This window comes from Musa acuminata, chromosome BXJ3-3 (assembly GCF_036884655.1).
Source record: "Musa acuminata AAA Group cultivar baxijiao chromosome BXJ3-3, Cavendish_Baxijiao_AAA, whole genome shotgun sequence".
Taxonomy (NCBI): Eukaryota; Viridiplantae; Streptophyta; class Magnoliopsida; order Zingiberales; family Musaceae; genus Musa; species Musa acuminata.
The window spans coordinates 32,112,573-32,139,043 of record NC_088351.1 but is presented as its reverse complement, the minus strand read 5'-3'; the positions used below and the strand labels follow the sequence as shown (position 1 = coordinate 32,139,043).

The 26,471-nt window shown below is 40.7% G+C and overlaps 5 protein-coding genes, 7 non-coding genes and 1 pseudogene across 15 annotated transcripts; 10 read left to right on the top strand and 3 right to left on the bottom strand.

Moving 5' to 3' along the window:
• Positions 1–321: 321 nt before the first annotated feature.
• Positions 322–519, top strand: LOC135634446 (U2 spliceosomal RNA). Its single transcript, XR_010495363.1, has one exon. It is a non-coding gene; the product is annotated as a U2 spliceosomal RNA (small nuclear RNA).
• A 613-nt stretch (positions 520–1,132) lies between these two features.
• On the top strand, positions 1,133–1,329 carry LOC135634438 (U2 spliceosomal RNA). The gene has a single exon (XR_010495355.1). It is a non-coding gene; the product is annotated as a U2 spliceosomal RNA (small nuclear RNA).
• A 580-nt stretch (positions 1,330–1,909) lies between these two features.
• Positions 1,910–2,107, top strand: LOC135634445 (U2 spliceosomal RNA). The gene has a single exon (XR_010495362.1). It is a non-coding gene; the product is annotated as a U2 spliceosomal RNA (small nuclear RNA).
• A 536-nt stretch (positions 2,108–2,643) lies between these two features.
• Positions 2,644–2,834, top strand: LOC135634452 (U2 spliceosomal RNA). The gene has a single exon (XR_010495369.1). It is a non-coding gene; the product is annotated as a U2 spliceosomal RNA (small nuclear RNA).
• A 590-nt stretch (positions 2,835–3,424) lies between these two features.
• On the top strand, positions 3,425–3,617 carry LOC135634453 (U2 spliceosomal RNA). Its single transcript, XR_010495370.1, has one exon. It is a non-coding gene; the product is annotated as a U2 spliceosomal RNA (small nuclear RNA).
• A 187-nt stretch (positions 3,618–3,804) lies between these two features.
• Positions 3,805–3,971, top strand: LOC135634456 (U2 spliceosomal RNA; annotated as a pseudogene).
• Positions 3,972–4,020: 49 nt separating this feature from the next.
• LOC135632886 (early nodulin-20-like) lies at positions 4,021–5,274 on the top strand. 2 transcript variants are annotated; one of them, XM_065141736.1, is made up of 2 exons: positions 4,021–4,773; positions 4,912–5,274. In XM_065141736.1, the coding sequence occupies exons 1-2, from the start codon at positions 4,198–4,200 to the stop codon at positions 4,972–4,974; spliced, it is 639 nt and encodes a 212-aa protein (XP_064997808.1). In that variant the 5' UTR covers positions 4,021–4,197; the 3' UTR covers positions 4,975–5,274. The 2 variants fall into 2 exon arrangements, with proteins under 2 accessions (XP_064997808.1, XP_064997807.1); XM_065141735.1 differs by having other exon boundaries at positions 4,871–5,274.
• A 909-nt stretch (positions 5,275–6,183) lies between these two features.
• LOC135634439 (U2 spliceosomal RNA) lies at positions 6,184–6,380 on the top strand. The gene has a single exon (XR_010495356.1). It is a non-coding gene; the product is annotated as a U2 spliceosomal RNA (small nuclear RNA).
• A 1,798-nt stretch (positions 6,381–8,178) lies between these two features.
• On the top strand, positions 8,179–8,375 carry LOC135634433 (U2 spliceosomal RNA). The gene has a single exon (XR_010495350.1). It is a non-coding gene; the product is annotated as a U2 spliceosomal RNA (small nuclear RNA).
• A 1,540-nt stretch (positions 8,376–9,915) lies between these two features.
• On the bottom strand, positions 9,916–11,306 carry LOC135633943 (uncharacterized). Its single transcript, XM_065143967.1, has 5 exons — positions 10,970–11,306; positions 10,827–10,892; positions 10,673–10,743; positions 10,395–10,588; positions 9,916–10,222 (listed from the first exon to the last, which is right to left on the bottom strand). The coding sequence occupies exons 1-5, from the start codon at positions 11,167–11,169 to the stop codon at positions 10,109–10,111; spliced, it is 645 nt and encodes a 214-aa protein (XP_065000039.1). The 5' UTR covers positions 11,170–11,306; the 3' UTR covers positions 9,916–10,108.
• Positions 11,307–12,224: 918 nt separating this feature from the next.
• On the bottom strand, positions 12,225–17,796 carry LOC135633941 (protein DETOXIFICATION 27-like). Of its 3 annotated transcripts, none has more exons than XR_010495176.1 (9): positions 17,466–17,796; positions 16,528–17,069; positions 16,264–16,350; positions 16,084–16,140; positions 14,031–14,269; positions 13,778–13,896; positions 12,776–12,862; positions 12,520–12,683; positions 12,225–12,438 (listed from the first exon to the last, which is right to left on the bottom strand). XR_010495176.1 is itself a non-coding variant. In XM_065143966.1 (8 exons), the coding sequence occupies exons 1-8, from the start codon at positions 17,724–17,726 to the stop codon at positions 12,630–12,632; spliced, it is 1,446 nt and encodes a 481-aa protein (XP_065000038.1). In that variant the 5' UTR covers positions 17,727–17,796; the 3' UTR covers positions 12,353–12,629. The 3 variants fall into 3 exon arrangements, 1 of the variants encoding a protein (XP_065000038.1); XR_010495175.1 differs by having other exon boundaries at positions 12,524–12,683; XM_065143966.1 differs by having other exon boundaries at positions 12,353–12,683.
• Positions 17,797–19,048: 1,252 nt separating this feature from the next.
• On the top strand, positions 19,049–24,590 carry LOC135633422 (serine/threonine-protein kinase PEPKR2-like). The gene is made up of 3 exons (XM_065142852.1): positions 19,049–20,074; positions 23,644–23,940; positions 24,020–24,590. The coding sequence occupies exons 1-3, from the start codon at positions 19,318–19,320 to the stop codon at positions 24,328–24,330; spliced, it is 1,365 nt and encodes a 454-aa protein (XP_064998924.1). The 5' UTR covers positions 19,049–19,317; the 3' UTR covers positions 24,331–24,590.
• Positions 24,591–25,683: 1,093 nt separating this feature from the next.
• LOC135632534 (serine/threonine-protein kinase PEPKR2-like) lies at positions 25,684–26,443 on the bottom strand. Its single transcript, XM_065141146.1, has 2 exons — positions 26,074–26,443; positions 25,684–25,994 (listed from the first exon to the last, which is right to left on the bottom strand). Exons 1-2 carry the CDS (start codon positions 26,441–26,443, stop codon positions 25,684–25,686), a joined length of 681 nt encoding a protein of 226 aa, XP_064997218.1.
• Between the last annotated feature and the right edge of the window lie 28 nt (positions 26,444–26,471).

Below are 26,471 nucleotides of genomic sequence, written 5' to 3'. Positions count from 1 at the left end.
AACTTCACGATCGGGGAAGCTAAGAACATTCTTATGATATTCGAGTGCTGACTTGGTAGGTTTTGTTGGCTTATTCTGATGGCATTCGACTGGTTATGATGGCTTTACCACACAAAGAAGTCATACTTTTTAGACTGTTTAGCTCATATATAATTATAATATTTCGAGTGGAATTTTGAACTGATTTTAGTGGTGTTTTCTTGATATTGTGCTGTCATCACGAGCCTAAATGCAGGCGCATCTTTAGTCCCACATTGCTAGGAGCGGAGCAACATGCAAGAGAGGAGACTATAAAAGAGGTCGATGTCTCCATTTCAAATCATACCTTTCTCGGCCTTTTGGCTAAGATCAAGTGTAGTATCTGTTCTTATCAGTTTAATATCTGATACGTGGGTCATCGATCCATTATGATATTAAATTAATTTATTGTGGGAGAGGGCCCACCACGGTAGCTTGCTGCCGGGGCTCTCGCGCGTCGCCCATGCGTTGCACTACCGCATGCAACCCAGCGCACCCTATCAAAGCTTGATTTAAATGTTGCCCCTACTTCGCAATTTTAAAGAACTAATCTGTGGCCGTCTGATTCTCTACCAAGGGGTGGTTGGTTAGTCAAGCCTTCTTTGTTTTCGAGTAAACTCACTTAATCCCCGTTGATACTTATAAACGCAAATGCATATCTCATTTTTAGAACCAATCTTTTGTTATTTTCAGCTCACTGTCCACAACAATAATGTAGTTTTATACAATCAATAAACCTATTTATCTACAATTTTAAGTCAACTTCACGATCGGGGAAGCTAAGAACATTCTTATGATATTCGAGTGCTGATGTGAAGTTGACTTAAAATTGTAGATAGGTTTGTGTGAAGTTGACTTAAAATTGTAGATAGGTTTGTTGGCTTATTCTGATGGCATTCGACTGGTTGGCTTATTCTGATGCCATTCGACTGGTTGGCTTATTCTGATGGCATTCGACTGGTTATGATGGCTTTACCACACAAAGAAGTCGTGTTTTCTTGATGTTGTGCTGTCATCACGAGCCGCAGGCGCATCTTTAGTCCCACATTGCTAGGAGCGGAGCGACATGCAAGAGAGGAGACTATAAAAAAGGTCGATGTCTTCATTTCAAATCATACCTTTCTCGGCCTTTTGGCTAAGATCAAGTGTAGTATCTGTTCTTATCAGTTTAATATCTGATACGTGGGTCATTGATCCACTATGATATTAAATTAATTTATTATGAGAGAGGGCCTACCGCGGTAGCTTGCTGTCGTGGCTCTCGCGCGTCGCCCATGCGTTGCACTACCGCACGGGCCCGACGCACCCTATCAAAGCTTGATGTAAATGTTGTCCTACTTTGCAATTTTAAAGAATTAATCTGCGGCCGTCTGATTCTCTACCAAGGGCTGGTTGGTTAGTCTAAGCCTTCTTAGATTTCGAGTAAACTCTCTTAATCCCCATTGATACTTACAAACGCAAATGCATTTCTCGTTTTTAGAACCAACCTTTTGTTATTTTCAGCTCACTGTCCACAACAATAATGTAGTTTTATACAATCAATAAACCTATTTATCTACAATTTTAAGTGAACTTCACGATCGGGGAAGCTAAGAACATTCTTATGATATTCGAGTGCTGACTTGGTAGGTTTTGTTGGCTTATTCTGATGGCATTCGACTGGTTATGATGGCTTTACCACACAAAGAAGTCATACTTTTTAGACTGTTTAGCTCATATATAATTATAATATTTCGAGTGGAATTTTGAACTGATTTTAGTGGTGTTTTCTTGATATTGTGCTGTCATCACGAGCCTAAATGCAGGCGCATCTTTAGTCCCACATTGCTAGGAGCGGAGCAACATGCAAGAGAGGAGACTATAAAAGAGGTCGATGTCTCCATTTCAAATCATACCTTTCTCGGCCTTTTGGCTAAGATCAAGTGTAGTATCTGTTCTTATCAGTTTAATATCTGATACGTGGGTCATCGATCCATTATGATATTAAATTAATTTATTGTGGGAGAGGGCCCACCACGGTAGCTTGCTGCCGGGGCTCTCGCGCGTCGCCCATGCGTTGCACTACCGCATGCAACCCAGCGCACCCTATCAAAGCTTGATTTAAATGTTGCCCCTACTTCGCAATTTTAAAGAACTAATCTGTGGCCGTTTGATTCTCTACCAAGGGCTGGTTGGTTAGTCGAGCCTTCTTAGTTTTCGAGTAAACTCACTTAATCCCCGTTGATACTTATAAACGCAAATGCATATCTCGTTTTTAGAACCAATCTTTTGTTATTTTCAGCTCACTGTCCACAACAATAATGTAGTTTTATACAATCAATAAACCTATTTATCTACAATTTTAAGTCAACTTCATGATCGGGGAAGCTAAGAACATTCTTATGATATTCGAGTGCTGATGTGAAGTTGACTTAAAATTGTAGATAGGTTTGTTGGCTTATTCTGATGGCATTCGACTGGTTGGCTTACTGGTTATGATGGCTTTACCACACAAAGAAGTCGTGTTTTCTTGATGTTGTGCTGTCATCACGAGCCGCAGGCACATCTTTAGTCCCACATTGCTAGGAGCGGAGCGACATGCAAGAGAGGAGACTATAAAAAAGGTCGATGTCTTCATTTCAAATCATACCTTTCTCGGCCTTTTGGCTAAGATCAAGTGTAGTATCTGTTCTTATCAGTTTAATATCTGATACATGGGTCATTGATCCACTATGATATTAAATTAATTTATTGTGGGAGAGGACCCACCGCGGTAGCTTGCTGCCGTGGCTCTCGCGCGTCGCCCTGCACTACCGCACGGGCCCGACGCACCCTATCAAAGCTTGATGTAAATGTTGCCCTACTTTGCAATTTTAAAGAATTAATCTGCGGCCGTCTGATTCTCTACCAAGGGCTGGTTGGTTAGTCTAAGCCTTCTTAGATTTCGAGTAAACTCTCTTAATCCCCATTGATACTTACAAACGCAAATGCATTTCTCGTTTTTAGAACCAACCTTTTGTTATTTTCAGCTCACTGTCCACAACAATAATGTAGTTTTATACAATCAATAAACCTATTTATCTACAATTTTAAGTGAACTTCACGATCGGGGAAGCTAAGAACATTCTTATGATATTCGAGTGCTGACTTGGTAGGTTTTGTTGGCTTATTCTGATGGCATTCGACTGGTTATGATGGCTTTACCACACAAAGAAGTCATACTTTTTAGACTGTTTAGCTCATATATAATTATAATATTTCGAGTGGAATTTTGAACTGATTTTAGTGGTGTTTTCTTGAGTTTTCTTGATATTGTGCTGTCATCACGAGCCTAAATGCAGGCGCATCTTTAGTCCCACATTGCTAGGAGCGGAGCGACATGCAAGAGAGGAGACTATAAAAGAGGTCGATGTCTCCATTTCAAATCATACCTTTCTCGGCCTTTTGGCTAAGATCAAGTGTAGTATTTGTTCTTATCAGTTTAATATCTGATTCGTGGGTCATCGATCCACTATGATATTAAATTAATTTATTGTGGGAGAGGGCCCACCACGGTAGCTTGCTGCCGGGGCTCTCGCGCGTCGCCCATGCATTGCACTACCACAATCAATAAACCTATTTATCTACAATTTTATGTCAACTTCACGATCGAGGAAGCTAAGAACATTCTTATGATATTCGAGTGCTGATGTGAAGTTGACTTAAAATTGTGGTTATGTAGGCGCATCTTTAGTCCCACATTATTAGGAGCGGAGCGACATGCAAGAGAGGAGACTATAAAATATGTCGATGTCTTCATTTCAAATCATACTTTTCTTGGCCTTTTGGCTAAGATCAAGTGTAGTATCTGTTCTTATCAGTTTAATATCTGATACGTGGGTCATCGATCCACTATGATATTAAATTAATTTATTGTGGGAGGCTCTCGCGCGTCGCGCATGGGTTCACTACCGCACGGGCCTGGCGCACCCTATCAAAGCTTGATTTAAATGTTGCCTTACTCCGCAATTTTAAAAAGTTAATCTGCCCCGTCTGATTCTCTACCAAGGGATGGTTGGTTAATCTAAGCCTGTATTATTTTGTCTACGATTAAAGTCGATGGGTATATATATGGGCAAGGAATACCATGTTCCTTTTATAAGCCTTTGCCCTCCATGTTAAATCATCCATTCAAGAACAGAGAACGAGAAACACTGAGCGATGGAAATCATCGAGATGTCACCGGAAGCAGCCACGATGGCGCAACTCTACTCACCGGAGCTACGCATTGAGGGTTCCGCCGTCGCCTTCGTCGGACCCTGCCTCTGCTTCGGCATCCGCAAGCGTCGCTGCCTTCGACCCACCACCCGCTCCCGCAAGAAACTCCTCGTCTATGATCTTCCCCGCTCCCCGCCTTCTCCCCCTCCCCCTCACGCCATCGTCGCCTCCCTCTCTCGCTTCGACCTATCGCCCCGCTCCTCCTCTCCATTCCCTTCCGCCTACCGCCTCTCCTTGTCCTCCCCGCTCCCCTCCCCTTCCTCGTCATCATCCACCACCTCCTCCCTGACCCATTCCCCATCCTCCAGCAACTCGCCCGGCACTCCTGGCTCCCCCTTCGTACGCTGTTTCTCCCCTCGACTCGCTTCCCATCTTGAACCGATCGTCATGATCTCGCCATCCTCTTCTCCGCCGACGTTCTTGTTCGCCACTCTGCCGGAGCCGTCAGAGTCGACCGCCTCCCCCTCATCTTCCGGTCCTGATGAAGCGACAACTTCTCCCGTCGAGAAGAACAAAAAGGTCCTCCTAATCCTTCTTAATTCGTTTTTTTCTCTCGTCGAAATTATCATCGCTTCGCGATCTCCCTTTTCTTTGAGAAAATTATTCCAACAATTAGGCTTCCGGAGAAGAACAAGAGCCTAATTCTTGGCTTCCCAGATCGAGGCGGGGAAGACGAAGGACGAGCGAGCATCCACCGCAGCTGTGGCATCCTTCGTTTAGTGGTGATTCGCCGAGTCTGAAATAGAGAGAGGAAGCGAGAGGTGGCACTACCACCACTCTTCCGCAAGCAAACCGGTTCTTGCTCTGGCATCTCTGCGTGGAACGTTTCGTCATTTGGTCTTCTTCCTTCATTCTTCTCCATAACTGCTTGTACAACGACTCTCAACAACTCCTCTCAAAAGTCTTTTGTTTACATGGATATGCAGCGGTGGATCAGTGAGTACAATTCTGTCAGTTAGTTCTCTTGATCCGAATGGAACGCTCATCGATAAGCAACCAAAATATGCTTGCTTTTCTCAATTACAGAGGTTTCATTTTTGGGTGGTAAATTTTTAGAACTTCTATTTTTCCTTTTTTTTAATATATCAAATATATCATATGTCATCTTCAAATTTTCTACTTAACATCTATGTTATTTCAATATGTAAAAAAAAAAGAAGATATTTTGATGCAACATCATCATCCTCGTTTTCCTATGTTAACATGGAGAAAGGCGTTCTCCGTCGGCAAACCGAGAGCTATATAGCTATAACCGATACGATAATATAGGAAAGAGAAGAGGAGAGGGAGGTGGAGAGAGTTTGCTTGATGCAGGGTGGCTGAAGAGGTGAATCGCTGGATCTCATGGGGAAACCAATCTGTAGATCTTTGCTCCTCTTAGTTCTTGAAGTTGCTATTGAATTTTCCAGTTGATTCATGTTGGTTTCACCTATATACACCAAACATGATTGATTCTGTTTCCACGCACTTGGATGCTAAATCTTCATCTATAGGACCTCAGAGCATACAAGCTCTTTCGATGGGACACTCTTCATTGCTTGTCTAAGTGGTATAATAGATCAGCCTTATTCACTCGATGATCAGAAATCTATTGAGAACCATCGCCTAACAGCTTGAAGCTTGTGTCTTTTGTTTTTCATTCATACACATCATTCTGACCTCAAAGGGAGTCTCAGTGATGACAGCTTCATGGCGACACACTCTAATTATCTGGTGTCCAGATTTAGGAAGAGAGTTTTGGAGTCAACTTCCATGAAGGCGTGGATTCCATCATCATCTTCAGTATGGAACCCATCGTTCTTCTAAACCAAGAAGATGGTTTTGGCTTTGTTTGTCGTGGTGAGGCTTGAGTTGTCCCACATCGCTGGGAACAGAACGAAGAGCAAGACAGGAGACTATAAAAGGAGGTCGATGGCTCCTTACAAAAGCATACCTTTCTCGGCCTTTTGGCTAAGATCAAGTGTAGTATCTGTTCTTATCAGTTTAATATCTGATACGTGGGTCATCGACCTACCATGATATTAAATTAATTTCTTGTGGGGGAGGGCTCACCACGGTAGCTTGCTGCCGGGGCCCTCGAGCGTCGCCCATGCGTTGCACTACTGCACGGGCCTGGCGCACCCCTGCCAAGTCACGACACAAATATTCCTGATTCAATCACGAGTTAAAAGTAATTTATAAGGTTTGTATTGGTTCGGGATGGGTTTATCACAAATATTCCTGATTCAATCACGATTAATAAGGCATCAGGTCATGCTTAATCAAGCTGCTACAATAAAGTTACTAGGAGCATGCATATAGTTAAGAGAACCTAAGGCATACCAACAATACACACGCCAATAAACAACCACTATGTCAAAGCAGAGATGAGACTTCTTGCTTCTAAAGAAGAGGGGAACAAGAAACTTACAAAATAACAGACATCAGACTAAATCACACTTGTCAGGATCACAAAAATACAAAATACTTTGTTATCATACTTTATCCAACTTGAACAACCTTAAAAGGGTGTAATTACAAAATTCATCCTTCAAAAATTACTCATCGTGAAAGCCTCTTTTCCACAATAAAAGTAACTATAACTAGATGCATGCAACTTCTTGATGATCCCAAACCTCAACCAATAGAGGAATGTTAATGCCAGCAGTTTTTAGGCGAAGGCATTGTGAGCTATAAAGGCTGTTAAAAGTCTCACTTCACCCATGTTCTCCAATATGAATGTTCAAAAATAGGTTACTTCCCAATCGATATGGCATAACAATATTTTGAAAAATTTATCAATCTATGTAGGATACAATATACCTTAATATTATCGATCATTATTTTATTCAAGAGGTCATCCCATCTTAATTGAAAAAGAAAATATTTTTTTTAAAATTGCTCACCTCTCATGATCACACAATTACACCTTTAAACTAATCGAGTACTTTCTGCTGGTACATGAAAAATAAGAGCATTAATTAAGATAGTCTCAATATAATAATACAGCATCAAAGAATTGTTTCGATGTGCCCATTTAAACTTCTTTGGGCATTTTACACAATTTTTGTTCAAGCCATTTGTCATATCACTTTTTTCATGCCTAAGTTGGGCTTTATACCATCTCACCCAATAGATAAGTAGATTTAAAGTTAAAATGGCCAAGATTTGCTAATATTTTTGAAAATGACTTTAACTTACCATATTTCCACAATTATTTCAGAGAATGCATATTGTTGCTCATGGAAAAACATAAGACAGGAATGACATTAGCTTACAAGATCAAAGAAGATAATATTTAATTGGTTATTGAATGCAAACCGGTAATCAAGAACAAAACAGGAAAATCATTTTATACTAATGAAGTCTAAGGTCAAGAAAATGAATCTTCAACACAAAAGACAAAAAGGGAGATTTCAGCATCTAATCTTTCAAATAAAAAATTGCTAAGAGTCATTTGGCTGCCACAAATTATGAACTTCCATAATAATGATTAATTGGACATTAAGAAGAACAACCAATCTTTTGAAGTTGATTAATCTTCAACTTCAAAAGGGTAGTTTTATCAAACAACCAAAAAATGAGTTGACACGATTTGGACAGGAATGGTAGAAGACAAGGTCACAAGCAAAAGGTCAAAGTTGTATCACAACAAATGCTATGCAACAAAACAATCCAAAGCTCACAGGATATGGACAGAAGTAGATGATAAGACCACAAACAAGAGATCAAGGACCTCTCACCAAAGAATGCTAAGCAACAATATAATCCAATGCTCTCCAACTCCGACACCAAGTATAGGCAGTCTTCAGCATCTCTAGTTGCTGGTGTCCCTGGAGTTTCATTATGCTGATAGCACAGTCTTCATTATCCCACATCGCTGGGAACAGAACGAAGAGCAAGACAGGAGACTATAAAAGGAGGTCGATGGCTCCTTACAAAAGCATACCTTTCTCGGCCTTTTGGCTAAGATCAAGTGTAGTATCTGTTCTTATCAGTTTAATATCTGATACGTGGGTCATCGACCCACCATGATATTAAATTAATTTCTTGTGGGAGAGGGCCCACCACGGTAGCTTGCTGCCGGGGCCCTCGAGCGTCGCCCATGCGTTGCACTACTGCACGGGCCTGGCGCACCCCTGCCAAGTCACGACACAAATATTCCTGATTCAATCACGAGTTAAAAGTAATTTATTAGATTACTCCTTCCATAGTTGTATTGGTTCGGGATGGGTTTATCGTAGCGTTATATAAACAGATTACATATGATGCATAATTGTATAAACTCAATTATTGATAAATTTTTAATCGAACATAATTTAGAAAAGAAATATGATATTAATAAGCAACAAGAACATCCACTAGAATCAGAGGCAACAAGTGGCAATGCCAAGGTTGAGGCAAACACAGTAACATGATGAAGGTATCAGAGAAGGAACGGCTTGGTTGAACCTCCAACCCGGCACGGTGAACTCATCGGTACCCACAGAAGTCATGTTCGTCGATCCGGCCATGGAGGCCGGCCTTGACGCAGCCTTCGTCGCAGGGGGGGGCGCAGGCCTCTTTGGTGGCGCCGGGGGTGACCATGCACCGCTCGATCATGCAGAAGCAGAAGCACGAGTTGTCCACCGTCGTGTAGGAGACGGCGTCGACGGCAGCGACAGAGAGCACCATCACGCAGAGGAGAGCGACGGCGACGGCCTTGGTGTTTGCCATCTGGATCTTCTCTGTTGATGCTGCTGCTCCCCTTTGTCGAGCTGATGGATGGATGTGGGAGAGCGTTTTGGCTTGCATTTAAAGTGTGCACCGGAGGAGAGATTAAGTTGAACTGGTCCTCCACCGATGCCCGGGAGCCTCCTCATGTGTTGGAGGACCGCAGCTTTGTCCTATAACTAAGGGGAGACCTTAAGTTATTTTGGAGGAAAATTAAGGATATTTTGTAATATTTCAAGAAAAAGAGGATAATTTTTTAAGTGATTTTGGCAAAAAAAACCTTTTTAAGGGTATTTTGCTATTTTTATTGAAGGAAATGACTCTCTTTGAAAAATATAGAAATGAGGGATATGTAAAGAAAAATATAGTAAGTCAATAAAGAATTTTTAAAACCCATGAAGACATATATATGTAAAGAAATATATAATAATAATATATTATTATTATTATTATTTTATATATATATATATAATAATAATAATAATAAATAATAATAATAATAATAATAATAATAATAATAATAATAATAATAATAATAATAATGGGTTCAGTTTACTTGAGGCTGACTGAATCCAAAAATGAAGTCTGAGTTGGGTAAGAGAATATAAATGTTTGGAATAATTAAGCGAAAGCATAAATTATCTTCCAACTTTTGAAGAACAAAGAAAGGAATAAAAGTTCCATAATTGCTTCATCATAGTTTAGTTGAAATGAAACCATAAAACCAAAACTGTGATCTGTGATCTCAGGTTAATGCGTTAATCGCGATCATAATCGATGTTATTATTTTCTATCTTCTGCAATTCTCGTGAATGTTTTGTTGCTGGTGGGTGTTCGCGGTTGATGGTCTGTGGAAAGCGATGTCTCACTGCGACGGGGTGGTGGGCGGTGGGTGGCGGAGGGAATCCGCGGCTGGTGGCGGGTGGGCGTGCAATCCCAAGTGGCCTTCCCACTGAATTGACATTTAAATGACGTGAATCATAAATTTCTATCAATCTTCTTTCTTATTACATGCAATCATATGCATATTTGGTGATCTAATCTCCAAATCTCAGCAAAACATATGTCAATCATAACAACAAAAGGGAAAAATATCGTTCAGAGACAAATGCACACAAATATCCATGCCTATGATTTGACACCAGAGACAGACGAACATGGCTCAGATGGTCTCCTTGGAATCTTTGCCTTGTCTTGTCACGTCTCCTTCTCCGCCTTCCAATTCGTCAACGATGGGCTCAACCAGAGTGTCCACCTTCTCCACCACGTCGTCGACCTGCACGACATGAGAGATAAGCACCAACACCTGCCGTTTCAAGTCAACTCTCACAGGGACGGAAGAAAAGTCGACGCAAACACTTAATCCCCAGCATGTGTATCTCCCTTTGATCGAGCTACCAAATCCCATACTTGTATGGCGGTGAGATGAGAAACGAGGCAGGCAGTACCTCCTCAAGGATGGTTTCTGCTAGTTTTGCCTCCTTGTCTACCACTTCGGCTATCTCCTCCACCTCCAAAGCTACCTGCTTCAGCTTCGTGTTCTCCGGCAGCGCCTCCGCTACATCCATCGCTATCTTCTCCGTCGCCTCGGCCACCTTCTCCACGACCCCCACTGCCGCCTTAGCCGTCTTCTTCACCTCACCTAACATCAGGTTCCGAGACCCACAGCTTAAGCACTATAAGCTCGACAAGTTTACGGCGCTGATCAGTTGCGCATCATCTCTACCTTCGATCTTTAAGAACCTTCTGTAGAACGGCACGGCCAGGATGACTGCGGCCCCCAAAACCCATCTCGCCCTGCAGACATCACAGTCTCAGAAGGTGGAGAGGAGGAAAGATTATTAGGTGTCACTGCAACTAATGGTGTACGGTAGCAGCACCAGATGGGTATGTTGGGGTAGGGAAGACTTGGTAGATCTGGAGCTGCAGTCTTAGAATTCTTCTTCCTACGTCAGTGAAATCATGCACCCATTTAGCAAAGATTCGTAAGAAAGAAAGAGAGAGAGAGAGAGACAGAGAGTACTGTGCATCTTCTTGGCTTGGAGACGAAGCGTCGTCGCCAGCGGGGCCTGGGGATTGAGCGGCCGCCCGAAGAAAAAGAAGCCGTCGGTGTGCGCGGACGGACGTGGAGATCCCGACGAAGCGGCAAGGAAGAAGAGCGAGGCGGCGGTAGATGGAGAACTGGGGGCTTGAGGGCATGGGAGAGAGAAGCGACCGAGCCATTCCTGCACACTGATCTGATCACCTTCCTTCCTTCCTTCCTTCTTTCCTTGCAAGAAGAGGTCAATGATTGATGGTGGTGGTGGTGGTGCCCTCCTACACGCTAAGGAACTCGATCACACACATATACACATGTATACACTCATAATATATATACTCATATATATAATGAGGGTAGAAGTTTATGAACAGGAATGAAAAAGGTGACATATAGCACAGTTGACCAAACAGGAGCAGAAGGTGTCTTTTTACGGAGCTATTGATTGCTACTGCTTTGTTTTCTCTTCACATGCATATCACGTGGGGAAGTCACTTCAATTGCATTTAGTGTTTTATCTCCAAAGTAATAAAATAATTTAATTAATGAGAAAGTCACTCTATCCTTAGAAAATTAAGAATTTCTACTTTTGAAATTTTAAAGTAAGAATATGATGTCTGTGTTCTAAATATTCCGAATATGATTGATTCTATGATGATACGTCTAATATTTTTGTATTGTAACCACATAAAATCAAGAGGAGGAGATAAAAAAAAATATTTGAAAAAGAAAATATTTTGAAAATATTTTATTTTCAAGGTGAAGTCCTTCCTCTTCATTGGACGCCTATTCCATCAAGAAAACCAGACCAGTTAGCAAATCTCGTTGTCCGATAGATCATACGTTTCCTTTTCGTTCTTTACCATTGAAGCAAATGATTCCAATAGATCATAGGAAATCATCTCATCATGCTTGCCATCTCACGCTGATCTGTGAAAAGTATGTAGCCTTTATGAAGCTCCCAATCCTTATCTTCTCTGTCCCTCCGATTACAGGCTGTCGGTTGAGTTGACATAGCCATGGAGAGATCCCCAAGTCCTCAGAATGAAAGAGAAGTCAGTCTTTGATGACATACTACAGCACTTCAGTACGATGCTTGATTGAGTTGGGAAGAAGAGATCACATAGATGTGATGTGATGTGATGTCGATAAACGGCAAGCCCCTCTTTAATCTATTTCATGGCCCCATTCAATAAGTGTGATGTCCTCAGTATAATACTATATGCGCTTGTCAACAATGTTAACAATAATCATAATAGATATTGCATGGATCATAACCATCATTATAATATCTCTCAACATCACCATCAGGGAATTCAATTCTGAGCTTGATAAATGCCAACACAAGCATGTACGGCTGAGCAAATATAAGACAGGAGCAACATCATGTTAGGTGTGATTCTTCCTCGTGATAGCATCAACAAAGTTATCAGAATCGGATCGATCAACTGGACCTGATGTCAAAAGATGTGTGATTACTGCCCAACTATAATTAATCTATGGTAACTTTCACTAACAAAAAAAAAGGTTTTCACCTACTGGTGATACGATCGATGCCCTTTTCTCTTCCTAAACTTAGTGATTGATATCAAACACCTTAATCCATGGTAATATCTACTTCCAAGTCGCTGCCACGGTCTTTGCTTCATGGTTTACTGGAAGTAGCCAATCTCTCCATGCGTGCGCTGGCGTTTTTGGCCTGCAGATTAGACAGCCGGCGCACTTGGAATCAACTACAATACGAGAATCAGAGAAGACAATGAGAAATAAGAGCAGTCTCCGCAGTCTCACCTCCTCATCCCAATCACACCTGATGGTCATAATGGCTAAGATCAGCGTCTGGACTGCAGTTCCACCGATCATTCCAGCCCAAATTCCCTGCATTGTAAGTTTTGGTCGGTCAAAGTCAACAAATCTACAAGAAGCAATTATTCTTTCTTAAATTAGATGAATAATGACCATATAAGAAAATACATAGCAAAATAAGCTTATCGAAATTATGCTTTCTTGACCAACTAAGTAAATCAGGATGTTACCCATTATATAGCAGCTCCAAAAGAAAGAAAAAAAAGAAGAGATGCACATGATAATGATTGGCTATATATATATAGGAGAATACGTCAGTACGAAAAGAAAATTTCAGAGATTAAAAAAACATAAATAAAAAAATAGTTAAGGTGCTACTTGCCTATATAGATGTAAAAAACTATAAATTTCCTTGAGCTAGTCTATACATGTCCCTTTATACATTCTCTCATATAAATTTTAAATAATTTTTCTTATCTTTTCTCACATCCTTTCTATATTTATTAGAAAGAAACTTAGAAGCACTCAAAATATATTCTTTGTTCTCTTCCTTACCATAACCTTGAGATATATAAGGCACTTCTAGAACAATCAAATCTTAATTGCTAAGTTTTTAGTTTCATACTTGAATTCCTTGTGATCTAAGCTTCAATATTGTCTTATTTTCCAGTAACTTGGTTCCTATTTGGACTCCATAAATACTTGTCAGCTTTAATAATATATACTTTTTAAAATTTATCTAAAATGGGGACCCTTCTTTAAAATTATCCTAGTTGCAAAAATTGTGGCCAACTAAATGAATATAACAGAGAACTTTGTTGACTCTCATAGTTTTATATTTTTCGTTTTCTTTTGTAAGGCTTCAGACAACAAGTCACTTCTTTTCAAGTCTCTTCTTTACTTCCAAAGTGTACTCTCTTTTCACTATGTAATGTATCGACTAAAGCTCGATATGAAGTAGCGTGCATGGAAATAAGCAAAACATACCAGAACGCCAAGTTTGAAGACCCATCCCATGAGAATTCCAGCAGGAATTCCAACAAGGTAGTATGTTCCTATGTTAACATATGCCACCAGAGCCTGCCACCCTGACCCTACAGCAACACCTGCAGAAGACAAAGTGTGGTTAGAATGTTTCTGATGTTGAATAACTAGCAAACTTGTTTAACGTTGAGGTCAGCTAAGCTGAAGAATCACAAGAAGGATCAAACTAAGATACAGAACAGGGGAGAGTGCTCACCGGAAAGAACAGGTTGGACGCTGTTGAGGAGAACTGTGAGCGCCAGTAGAAGGGACAGTTCGTCAACGGCTTCGACCACAACCGAACTGGATGAGTAGATGAGGGCGAACTTATCATGGAGCACCAAGACCAGCAAGCAGAAGAAGAGGCCGATCACAGCAGAAGTAGCCACGGATACAATGGTGGCGAACCTAGCAGCTTTGCCATTGCCAGCTCCGAGCTCATTGGCCACCCGCACTCTAATATATCAGAAAAACCAACGAAAAAATCAATATTATAAAAATTTGGTCTTTCTAGATATTTTTCATTCAAATAATTCTAACATTTAAACTTTTTTTAGTTATTTTTAGTCTATAATGAGCAGAAATTAGCTTTTTCGGACACAATTCTGGCACAACCTTTTACATATTCTAGACAAAACATGAGATATGAAATATGAATATTTTGCAGATTGTAATGAAATTTTTCTCATGATTAATCAAACATTTTCTCTTATATATATACAAGAAAGAAATGATAGATAATTTCACAACATCGAGTTAACCAACAGTGGAGACAAAGAGTGCATAATTCTCAAATCATAATTTTGACAATATATTTACTATCCTACAGTCAAATCAATTATTTAGATACTTCAAATGCATTTTGCACCTGCATATTGTATAATTTTTCTTCCACAAACTTGACAACAAAGCACTAATTAGTGGTCTTCATTACTTGAGTAATCTAATTCGAGTTCTATTAACATTAATAAGATTATTAACTAATATACATTAAATCAGTAATTAATCAAAATTCATTAATCTTTTTACATAAACTTAGCGAACAAATAGTGCCTCTACTAATAACCTCACAATAGACACGCTCGAGAAATGAGGTTAAGTCTCCAGGAAAGGTAGACACCATACATTTGATGTCCTGTTTGGGCGAAAGATTTATGTGGACCCAATCCATGTGGTGCGTAACATATAATCCCTATGACAAGTGCCGTAGTGCGAGAACTAAATGATGGGTTCAGAAATGTCCCCATATCTGTAGCAGGTGACTGGCCGCAGGACATCGACGTAGCAGATAAAACCAACGCTGTTGCCTGCATCAACAGTGGTCCAGGGCCGCTGGCAACGGATGTACGCGGTGAATAAAACAAGCTACTGTCTTAAATAACATTTATTGGTTGATCAAGACCTACTGTCACTTTGTGAATTATTTTGAGCTGTCTCTTTCTTACTCCCACTTTCTTGACATCCACTTTCTTGACATGGACAGTTCTTTTCTACTTCTCTTTTTGGTGGAGATTAAAGCTGGAAAAAGTTGTCCGAGATGCAAAGGAAACTATATTAGAACAATAATATAAAAAAAATCTAAAGTGTAACAATTTTTTTTAAAATAAAATAAAAATATTAAGAAAGTATAATTTAAAAACATCGAAACTATCCTAAAGTCAAAGAACGTAACCTCGAGATACGATTTAATTCTTTCGAACTTTATCAGCAAACCGAAGAAATCAATAAATAAATAATAAATGATCTTGAGGTTTACGGTGTATGATTGTTGCAATCACTTTCAAACAAAGTAGCTTCCCTTCACTCTTTTGAGGAAGTTAAAGCTGGAAAATTAATAGATAAAGCAGGATGAAAAGGAAACTGTATTAGAACAGTAATATAAAAAAAATAATCTAAATTTTGATAGAATTATTTTTAACATAAAATTTTAAGAAAATATACTCCAAAAGTTGTTGGTTAAAGAACGTATCTTAAGAACAGAAAAACAAAGAAAATAAACAAGGAAATAAATAAGAAATGATCCTGCAAAAGAAAAGTAGGCATACATGATGGTTGTAGATTTTTTATTTGAATTTTTTATTTTTCTTTTTAAATGACATTTAAGCCTTCATTTAATAGATAATGAAGAAAGTCAGGCAATAAATCAAAAAATCATTCCATAAAAAATAACTAATGCAATTAAAATTTAAATGATAAGAAAGCAAATGGAGGGATAAGGAAAAAGAAGAAATATTTGGAGTTTTCTTCTCAAACCATAATTTTTGACGTACCCGGTGCCAGCAAAGAATGCCAAAGGAATCATCAACTCCCATCCATTCAAGCTCATGCTGTTGAACAAGAATTATGAAGCAGGTCAAGTCCCTACTTGTTTCAAGATCCACTGAACATTATTAGTTTTTTGACCAGAAGACAAAGGCATAACTAATACTTGCAAGGCTCAGACAGCTTACCAAATAGAGATGGCATCCACAGCGATCTCAGCGTTCTTTAGATACCCCGTCATCAAGATCAGTACTCTATAGTACCAGTTCTCCAAGCTGTGGTTACGACAAATTTAAAGAAGCTTTTTCTAGTTGCTAGTTCTTGAAAGGCAAGTAAATGAAGAAAAATTACAGTGAGAAGAACATATACGGGTACACTAAGCATATATATCACCATTAAAGATGAGTGATCTTGGATGATTTTGAAGTTGGACACTAAGGGAAGGGACTAACCATAGCATGACACCAGAAGCAGCCGAAAGCTTTATGAACTCCCACAGGCCCCCAAAGGCTTCCATGGAGAAGCCCGTCCATGTGTCGGGGCAGCTTCCGCATGCGATATACCCAAAGAGGCAGAAAATACCAACCCACCACGAGAAGTTTAGGGTGAATACAGTTCCAATTAGGCCAAATTGCAGCTTCGAAACGAAGAGCCAAGTAACGAGCAGGTGGACGACAAGGCACACTGCTGAAACTATGACAATGATCGAGTTCTTGAGCTGGCACTGCAAGAATCGTTGGAGGGGGAAGAGGAAGACGAAGGAGAAGTGCAGCGGAATGAACCACATCGACACTTGTCCGGCTTGCACCGCCAGTTCGGGCGGCTGCCCGATGAGCATCAGGATGGGGGTGGCAAAGAAGTAAATCGGGAGCAAGAGGACCGCACACAGGAAAAGCACAATGCACGATCGCTGCAGGTACACGCCTAGCATATGGTACTTCTTAGCGCCGAAAGCCTGCCCACATAGTGTCTCCAATGCGCTCGCCATTCCAAGCTGCAATTGATGATTGCAATCAGTTTCCAACAGTCGGAAGAACTTCGAATCGTCAAATTGGGGGAAGTAATTCCATCAAACATTACGATATTAACATGACATCTTAATCAATCGATTAATTGATCCTCCTTCGTTCTTCTGAGAAAAAAATAAAGGAATGTCGGATTCAACTTAATATAGCAGAAACGCTTTTTTCCCCTCATTTAACTGAAGATAATTTGATCATAGCAATGTCCCCTAAACATGCTCCTCCATCGGATGCCACAGGTCAAGACGATTACTGAACATGACAGAAAGGGAATTTATAGGCTTCCAAGCAAATCGAGCAACTACATATTCTCTTCCCAGATCTAAAGAATTGGGGAAAAGTTCAGAGAGACGGGAAACGGTTAATACCATTAGGCCGAAGCTGAATCCAACGACGACGGTGTTGGCGATGGAGATGGATGCGAGCTCGAGGTCGCCGAGGTGGCCTGCGAAGGCCTGGGTGATGACGTTCAAACTGTAGATTACCACCCTGCCAAAGATCGCCGGGCCTACGATCCTCCATAGCTTCCTGGACTCGATCCAAGACCTCCTCACCAACCCCGTCCCCGACACTTCCTCCTCCTTGACTTCCCCTTGGAGAAGGGCAATCCTCTCCTCTCCATTCCCCATCACCCCCGTCTCTGTTCCCCTCCGTTTCCTTCCTCTGCCGTGGAGGGGCAACGGATAAAGATGCACGAGAAGGGCAACGCTACCGTTTGCCCTGTTCAGTTGTTCTATCGCCGTGCGAAGGCAGCATGATTGACGTGGTTGACAGACATACACTTATCAGTTATTGCGCAATGCCATGTCTCCACGTGGCAATATTTCACTGGATCTAATATCGGGCCCCACCTTTCACTGTATTGAGCCATATTCATGCGACGACAGCATGATTGACGTGGTCTACAGACATGCACTTATCATTTCAGTGGTGCTTCGGCAATGCGACGGTGCCACGTGGCGTGATAATACCGGTTCTAAATAGCGGTCCCCGCTTATTTCACTGTATCGGGCCACATATAACAAACAAGTGGGTCAAATGCTCGCTCCAATATGTTACAGATGTGATGATGATTGGTCCAGTAAAAGGTAGGGCCCACTGTTTGTGCCCAATCACAGGGCATGTAAGTCACCCCATTTGGGGTACGAGATTGGGTTCCGTCATTTGCACACGTCGGGTCAATCGAAACACTAGAATTATTGAAGGAATATGTTTTCGCATTAAGATTCGCATTCCGTTTATAGCTGTTTATGATTGCAAGACAATTACTAGATAATATGGTCTCAATCCTGAGAACATGATAGGAAACTCCGGATCGGTCATCCTACTAACCAACTTAGTAATGCTTTCGTTTGGCCGTACCGAGATATGAGGCGTATTCGGTTGATGATAAGACTTCTACCTTGTACAAATAGTCAGGACATGATACATTCACATATAACGGAAGCATCTTATGTCTCGATGCACATAACCCAATTAATCTAGATATAATAATATATCAATTCAACGTATCAATATGTTATTTAAGAGAAATATTTCCTTATTAAGACACTTGATATGATATTATCAGTGTTCATTAGAAAATAAATATTATATAAAACAAACTTCTTCTCATCTTCTATAGATGTGATAACACTCGAGAGTTGATGATCAAGTCGATCGTATCATGATTAGCTCCAATCAAGAGTAGATGTTTTGGATCAGATCCAATCAAGAGTGTTGGATCCTTTTCCAATTAGCTAATCTACGGTCTCGATGAATCGTTGAACGCAACATGCGGATCCAGTTAGGATAAATGGGTTCGGATCTGGGTCGAGTCGGGTTGGATCCAAATCAAACGGGCCCGTTGTGGGTCGTTCGTTACAATTCCCACCGCCACTGGAACCGTAACCATCGCATCGCGTCAAGCCAACGCCACCGCGGTCCCATTAAAAGCCCTCCCCTCCCCACATCTGCCATTCTCTCTGTCTCGGACTCTCGCTCGCTCCCAAAACCCCGCGGCCCCAAATCCACATCGCCCGCTCCTCTTCTAGGGTTTCTGATCCATCTTCCATCGCCTCGATTATAGGGTTCCGCCTCGGGGATCGGCGTTTCTTGGATCGCCGCCCTCCGAATCCCACCCCCCCATGTGCCAAGAAGAAGAACAAGCGGCGTCGCGGTTCTTGTTGTTGTCGGTGACACTGGGAATCGATCTCCGTTTCTGGTGTGCGTAGCGGGGAAATGAGGAGGAAGAGAAAGGAAATTAGGTCTTCGGAGAATGTTGGATTCTACCTGTCCGATGATTTTGACAAGGCGCGCCAGATCAAGAAGAAGTGCAGCGAGCACTGGAAGGTTTGCCCTACGGAAAAGGTGGGATCGTGCAGCCGTGGGGATGAGAAGGTCGGATCTTGCGGCGGCGGAACGGCCGCTGGAGTTGTCATGACCGCTCCTGCATCCGGGAGATCGGCGGCTGATTCCCCTGGTCGCGGCCTAAAGAGGAAGCTGGGGTGCGTCGAATCTGCAACCAGGATCGGACGGAAGAAGAAACTGGAGAATGAGTACGTTCTTGGACGCCAGATCGGGAAAGGGAGATTTGGGTCTGTGCGGTTGTGCTGGAGCAAGGTCAATGGTGAGGAATTTGCCTGCAAGACTCTGCTTAAAAATGGTGAGGAGACGGTGCACCGTGAGGTGGAGATCATGCAGCATGTATCTGGTCACCCGGGCATTGTGACCCTAAAGGCCGTATTCGAAGATTCCAAAAGCTTCCATCTCGTTATGGAGCTATGCTCTGGGGGCCGGTTGATGGACCAGATGGTCAAGGAAGGAAGGTATTCGGAGTGCAGAGCCGCAATTTTGATGAAGGAGTTAATTTTGGTCATCAAGTATTGCCATGAAATGGGTGTGGTTCATCGTGATATTAAGCCAGAGAATATTCTTCTCACCACCTCAGGGAAGATGAAGCTTTCAGACTTTGGATTGGCAGTCCGGGTTGCATGCGGTAATCTTTCTCTTGTCTTATTTAAGTTATTTTGTATGTTCTGTGTATTCAAGATATGCTATTCTTGGCAACATATACAGAAGCATCTTAAACTAGTTATACCCCTTCCTATCAGAGCACCATATTTATCAAAATACCTTGTTGATCTTGATGTTTGGATGTTCCTCTGTCTTTCAAAGTTGTAGGTTTAGAAAACAAAAGAAAGTGTCATCCAGTATTCTATACTGTTCTCTGCTGGATGACTTTATTTTGGACGGTGACTTCATGACTTGTCTTTGTCGCCATGGTTTTTAATCTTGTTCACTTATGGACAATATCTTTTCTATTTGGCTCCTTTTGTTGTCACCTGTATAGCTGTTTGTTTCAACACAGTCGCCCTTCTATACATCCCTCTAAGGTATTCATGGTTAGGATGCTGAGGCTGGATACTGTTGGTATCTGACAGCTATCCAGATTTTCTTTGGTTGCTCGCTACTTTGGTATCAAGGCAGTTGAAAATATTTATCTTGCTAAGATCACTGGTGCTAGCAATCAGATATCAAGATAGTGGTTGACTGTCTCATATTTCATTTAAAAATTGGTTCGGAGTTATTGCACAAAATGCTCTCTTTGGTGGTTGAAAGGAATTTATCACTTTGGCTGTTGATTCCAAAATGATAAGAGTTACTTTATTTTTTTCCTTTTTATTTCCAATATAAACTTGCTTAATGACAATTCTTGTATTAGCCTTAACCTTTTGGTTGTTGTTTTTATTTTCAGTGGACTAGACAAGCAACTGCAGAAATTTTCCTTTGGAAATTTTATTAAAAACATCAATTGGTCTTCCAATTATGTCACCAGGGAGATTCTTAATGTTGCATGGCGAATTCTGTGTTGTTGACTGCAATCATACAGATTGCGATGAGTTTATTGCTGGTGGATTTTTGCCTCTGGTCGAGCATCAGATGGTAATTGCTAGCTACTGACATGTCATCCAATGGTTGTCAGTGGATTGGTAGCAGAAAATCCTTGGCTATCTACAGATAGCCAACAGGATAATCAACCTGTGGTTTGATTTGTTAACGAGGTTGACAGGCTGTTGTTTAGGTAATTCTGGTCCGTTGTTGGGCACACCGAGTTCTGATAGGAGCCATAATGCTTCAAGATGAATACTGTAGGAGGATTGTTAACACATATATAGTTCATTGTTAGTTACTCCAACATTAAGGAAGGCATTGGTGAAGTTTTTTTTATCAATTTAGCAATGATTTGAAATCATATTTAGCATAACAATGGAATATCTGTTTCAGTTATTTGCTGCAGGCTAGTATGTTTTTACAATGATCTTTTAGAAATTAGGATCTTTAGGTAATTCAAGAGGAAGAAGTTAGAAAATATCCAGGCAGGGAAATAGTCCGATTATATAATTTTTTTTAATGTGGAGAAAGTATTTTTGGTAGCGTGGCATTAGACATATTGCTCTTGTGATAGCATGAGAACTTAGATTTATTAACTCAATTTGGTGCTTTTTGTGGTACATCAGATCAATGTAGTCATCATAGTTTCTCTCGGTGTAATTTAGCCTCTAGTCTCTAAGAACACTGGTTGGAGTATGAAGGATAACTTTTGTAGATCTTGATCTCTTGATTGCACTAATCATTCACATTGTCATGCAGTGGAGTTTATGGTCAAGGTTTTGGTATAGTTTGAATCATCTTTGGGTCTGTGAGTTATGTTTAGTCTAGGTTTTGTTATCTTGATAGCGATTTACATGAAATCTCCAATATTTTCATTTTTGGCTTCTACAAAATCAACAATTGTAGTAGTTTAGGAGCGGAAAATGATTTGCCATGCCCTTCCTGTATAGTTCAGTAGCTTTTATCAGTAGAATCTAAAAAGGTTCAGATCAAAGACCGATGTGCTAGTCATCATGGATCAGCACATGTCATGTCAAAAGGTTTGTGTCATTCGTTGAGCAGTGTTGACATCGTTAACAAATGGATAGGCCAATTTGTGGATTACGCTGGCCAGCAGGAGCATGCCAACTAGTACAACAAGGTGTTTTGTGCCAGAATTGTTTTGTCATTTCTTTTTGCCATGATACAATTGGAATTCTTATTTTGATGATGATCAACCTATTGGTGGTTCATTCTAATGTTCTTTCCATGATCATAAGCCTTACGTCTAAATGAATCATTTTGGTGATGTGACCAATTGTGTCTGTTGCACAAGCTTGGAAGATCAATTTTGATTGGTGAACATGATTGAGGAGCTTCAAAGATTATGTCAACAAGTAGGAATGCCAAAGAATCAAGTTTAACGTGTTGTGGATTGTTTACATTAGATTTTGAGGCATTGAGATGTCTTCATCATAGATTCTTTTCTTAATCCTTTGTGCAATATTTTGAGTGCTTAGCTTAGAAAATGCTTTATTTGCTTCAATTTATTCTTCTTAGATGTCCTAAGAAAGTTGGATCCGAATCTGTTGGGTCATGTATGCAATTAGCTTCGTGGATTACCTTGTCAAAGCACGCTGCTTGTACTGAGTTGATGTTGGTCAACCCAAGTCCTAATACATCATACTGTACTATGCTGGTAATATGATTGGCTTCTACTTGATATTGGTTTTATGTTGATATATTCATTCCAGCCTGTTCAAGAATGAAATTGGTACTTGTACATGATAAAATGACAATTGGTGCTTGATTTGGTATGTGTTTTGTCATGTAGATGTTGTGCTTCATCTAGTATGTGTTGGCACCTTTCAAGTTGGAATTTATGATCAAATCAGGAATGACCAACAAGTGCTGTTGGATTCAGATACAAGACACCAAAATTAATATAAAAGTGTAATTGTCAAGCTTTAAATTCCACCAACTAAATCATGAATCTCTAGCCTCTTATCATCCATAGATGCTTCTGTCACCAGTCTTCTCTATCATGTTGTTTGTTGTTTGGCAGTGGCAGTCCAGCCTGCTCTTTTATTTTCAACATTGTTGGGGAATATTGGGTGAAGATGCAGTATTCAAGTATATTTTTTTCCGGTGGTTTCATTTTCAAGATCAGTTTTTTTACACTATTGCAATTGGATTTCTGCATTTGCCTTTGAATGGCTTTTACCAACTTCACCATATTGTTGTTGGTGTATATTCCATGCCACTAGTGTCTTGGTTGATCTCTCTACAAAACGCAACAATAAGTAACTATACTTCAGGTCAAATTTACTCAGTTTGAAACCAATAATTTTCTTCCTGGTTTAGACGTTTCATTTGTATTTGTTTGCAGGAATTTAGGTGCCCCTGCAGTCTGCAATAAGAACTCAGCTTGGAGAGACTGTTCGGGTTTATCTATCTTATTAGTTGTTTTTGGTTAAAAAATATGGTTTTTAGATGTTGGCAGGTATTATGAGCAATTAGATCTTTTCTCGATATACCTGGATTTACCTGTTTGTTAGCTGCAGCATGTGCTCATGCTTTTGGTTTTCTCTAATATTTTTAATGCAATTTCTAGTGTAAGAATGGCCCATCATGTGTTGTTTGATGTGGGCTTTGTCATGTCATTTGGTGATTTTCCAATTTTGTTCATGACAGGTCAGAAGTTGTCTGGTGTTGCTGGAAGCCCAGCATATGTAGCACCAGAAGTTCTCTTGGGGGACTATTCTGAGAAAGTAGATATTTGGGCAGCCGGTGTTCTCCTCCACTTGCTGCTGGTTGGTGGGCTACCATTCAATGGTGGATCTTTGGAAGCTGTCTTTGAGGCAATTAAAAAGACCGAGCTTGATTTTACATGTGGGGTGTGGGAGTCAATATCGGAGCTAGCACGGGACCTGCTTAGTAGGATGCTGACTCGGGATGTCTCAAAAAGGATCACGACTGATGAAATTTTAAGTGAGTTGAAAATTTCTCCCTTATTTGTTTGTTCTTGTTTCTGATTCGGAATGAGCCTGATCAGTAACTCTGATTTCAGATCACTCGTGGATTTTATTCTATACAAAATGCCCATCCGAGGTGATGCGAAGAAAATCTGTAAGAAAAAACATTAAACCCATAATCGATGTCGAGAGAATTGCTGCAGCCATCAGCAGCACTCTGTCTACAGAGAGTTCAAGTTCAAAGTCCGAGGAGCAGGATGGCTGTTGCTTTGTCGATGCTCTCGCAGCTGCCATGTCACGTGTTTCAATCTCTGAGACGAAGCGCACCAGGCTGTGCGGCCCTGTGAGTCCAATCCAGCAGCAGTGCTCTTCTAACATGGAATCTAACCTCTGTACAGCATTCTGACTCTGGTATATACTGATCTCCTCCATGGTTTTGATTACTGAACTAAATAACCACGAGCTAATCAATGGCGGCACGACAACTTATTTGTCTCACTGGTCCCTACCTCTCAGGTATTCAGTGTGGTCTCACAGTCTTGGATTACCATGTTCAATTGTATCATAAACTTGGAACTTTGCATTGTAAAATGACTGACATCAACTCCGTGACTTGTGGAAAGTATTTTTCCGGCAGCTTCATTATGTCGATATTTTTCATGATCAGAGTGATGTAAATATGATGTTCATCAGCTGATTTAGGTATCAGATTTGGAAAAAAAAATCTTGGAATGTGAATATTCACCTCGTTAGGTATATGTTCATTCCTTTGCTTTTGTGAATACTCTGAATTGACTTGACATGCTCCTGCATGAAACAATGAAGATGCTGCTCATCGCTTCTTGTTCATGTATGCTTTGCCTCTCTATATCGATTGGGCATAATGATGTTACATGAAACGATCAAGATATATAGACAGCCAAGTCAAACCTGGTTGATTGGGTCAAATTATCAAGATATATAGACACCACTTCAATAGCAGATGCTCACAGGAGTTCATGTTTCCCTGCTCGCATGGGCATCGAGTAATAAAGGTGATTGGCATGCATCATGTCCTTGGACTTGGTTCTTGCGTGCTTATACATTTGGCCAGTGTTCTTTTTGATAGGATTTAAAACTTCATCAAATAAGTTACTAAATCGAGGTATTATATATACATAGGACTAACATGGAAACATGCCACCTCAATGAAGATGCTGAAGAGATTAACTGATAAAGATTTTGATAGATTATCATAAAATTCTAAAGTCCATGACTTAAGTACCTTAAAAAAAAAACCTTTGGGAAGAGTTTTTGGACTGACTACATCATTGTGTCCCAATACCAAACATCCAAATCAAGTCAATTTGCTGGTAGAACACAACAAACAGATCTACAGGGGTTTGCCATGAATGAATATTTTAACACACTCAAAATATCAGAATCTGCAACCACATACTGTCATGCTCTTCAGAAGCTACCATAACATCAAGCACCCACTGCCTCCTATCACTTTCATTTAGATCTTATAAAACTATATGATACAATTGAACATGGTGATCCAATACATCAAGTCACGGAATTGATGTCAGTCATTTTACAATGCAAAGTTCCAAGTTTATGATACAATTGAACATGGTAATCCAAGACTGTGAGACCACACTGAATACCTGAGAGGTAGGGACCAGTGAGACAAATAAGTTGTCGTGCCGCCATTGATTAGCTCGTGGTTATTTAGTTCAGTAATCAAAACCATGGAGGAGATCAGTATATACCAGAGTCAGAATGCTGTACAGAGGTTAGATTCCATGTTAGAAGAGCACTGCTGCTGGATTGGACTCACAGGGCCGCACAGCCTGGTGCGCTTCGTCTCAGAGATTGAAACACGTGACATGGCAGCTGCGAGAGCATCGACAAAGCAACAGCCATCCTGCTCCTCGGACTTTGAACTTGAACTCTCTGTAGACAGAGTGCTGCTGATGGCTGCAGCAATTCTCTCGACATCGATTATGGGTTTAATGTTTTTTCTTACAGATTTTCTTCGCATCACCTCGGATGGGCATTTTGTATAGAATAAAATCCACGAGTGATCTGAAATCAGAGTTACTGATCAGGCTCATTCCGAATCAGAAACAAGAACAAACAAATAGGGGAGAAATTTTTAACTCACTTAAAATTTCATCAGTCGTGATCCTTTTTGAGACATCCCGAGTCAGCATCCTACTAAGCAGGTCCCGTGCTAGCTCCGATATTGACTCCCACACCCCACATGTAAAATCAAGCTCGGTCTTTTTAATTGCCTCAAAGACAGCTTCCAAAGATCCACCATTGAATGGTAGCTCACCAACCAGCAGCAAGTGGAGGAGAACACCGGCTGCCCAAATATCTACTTTCTCAGAATAGTCCCCCAAGAGAACTTCTGGTGCTACATATGCTGGGCTTCCAGCAACACCAGACAACTTCTGACCTGTCATGAACAAAATTGGAAAATCATCAAATGACATGACAAAGCCCACATCAAACAACACATGATGGGCCATTCTTACCCTAGAAATTGCATTAAAAATA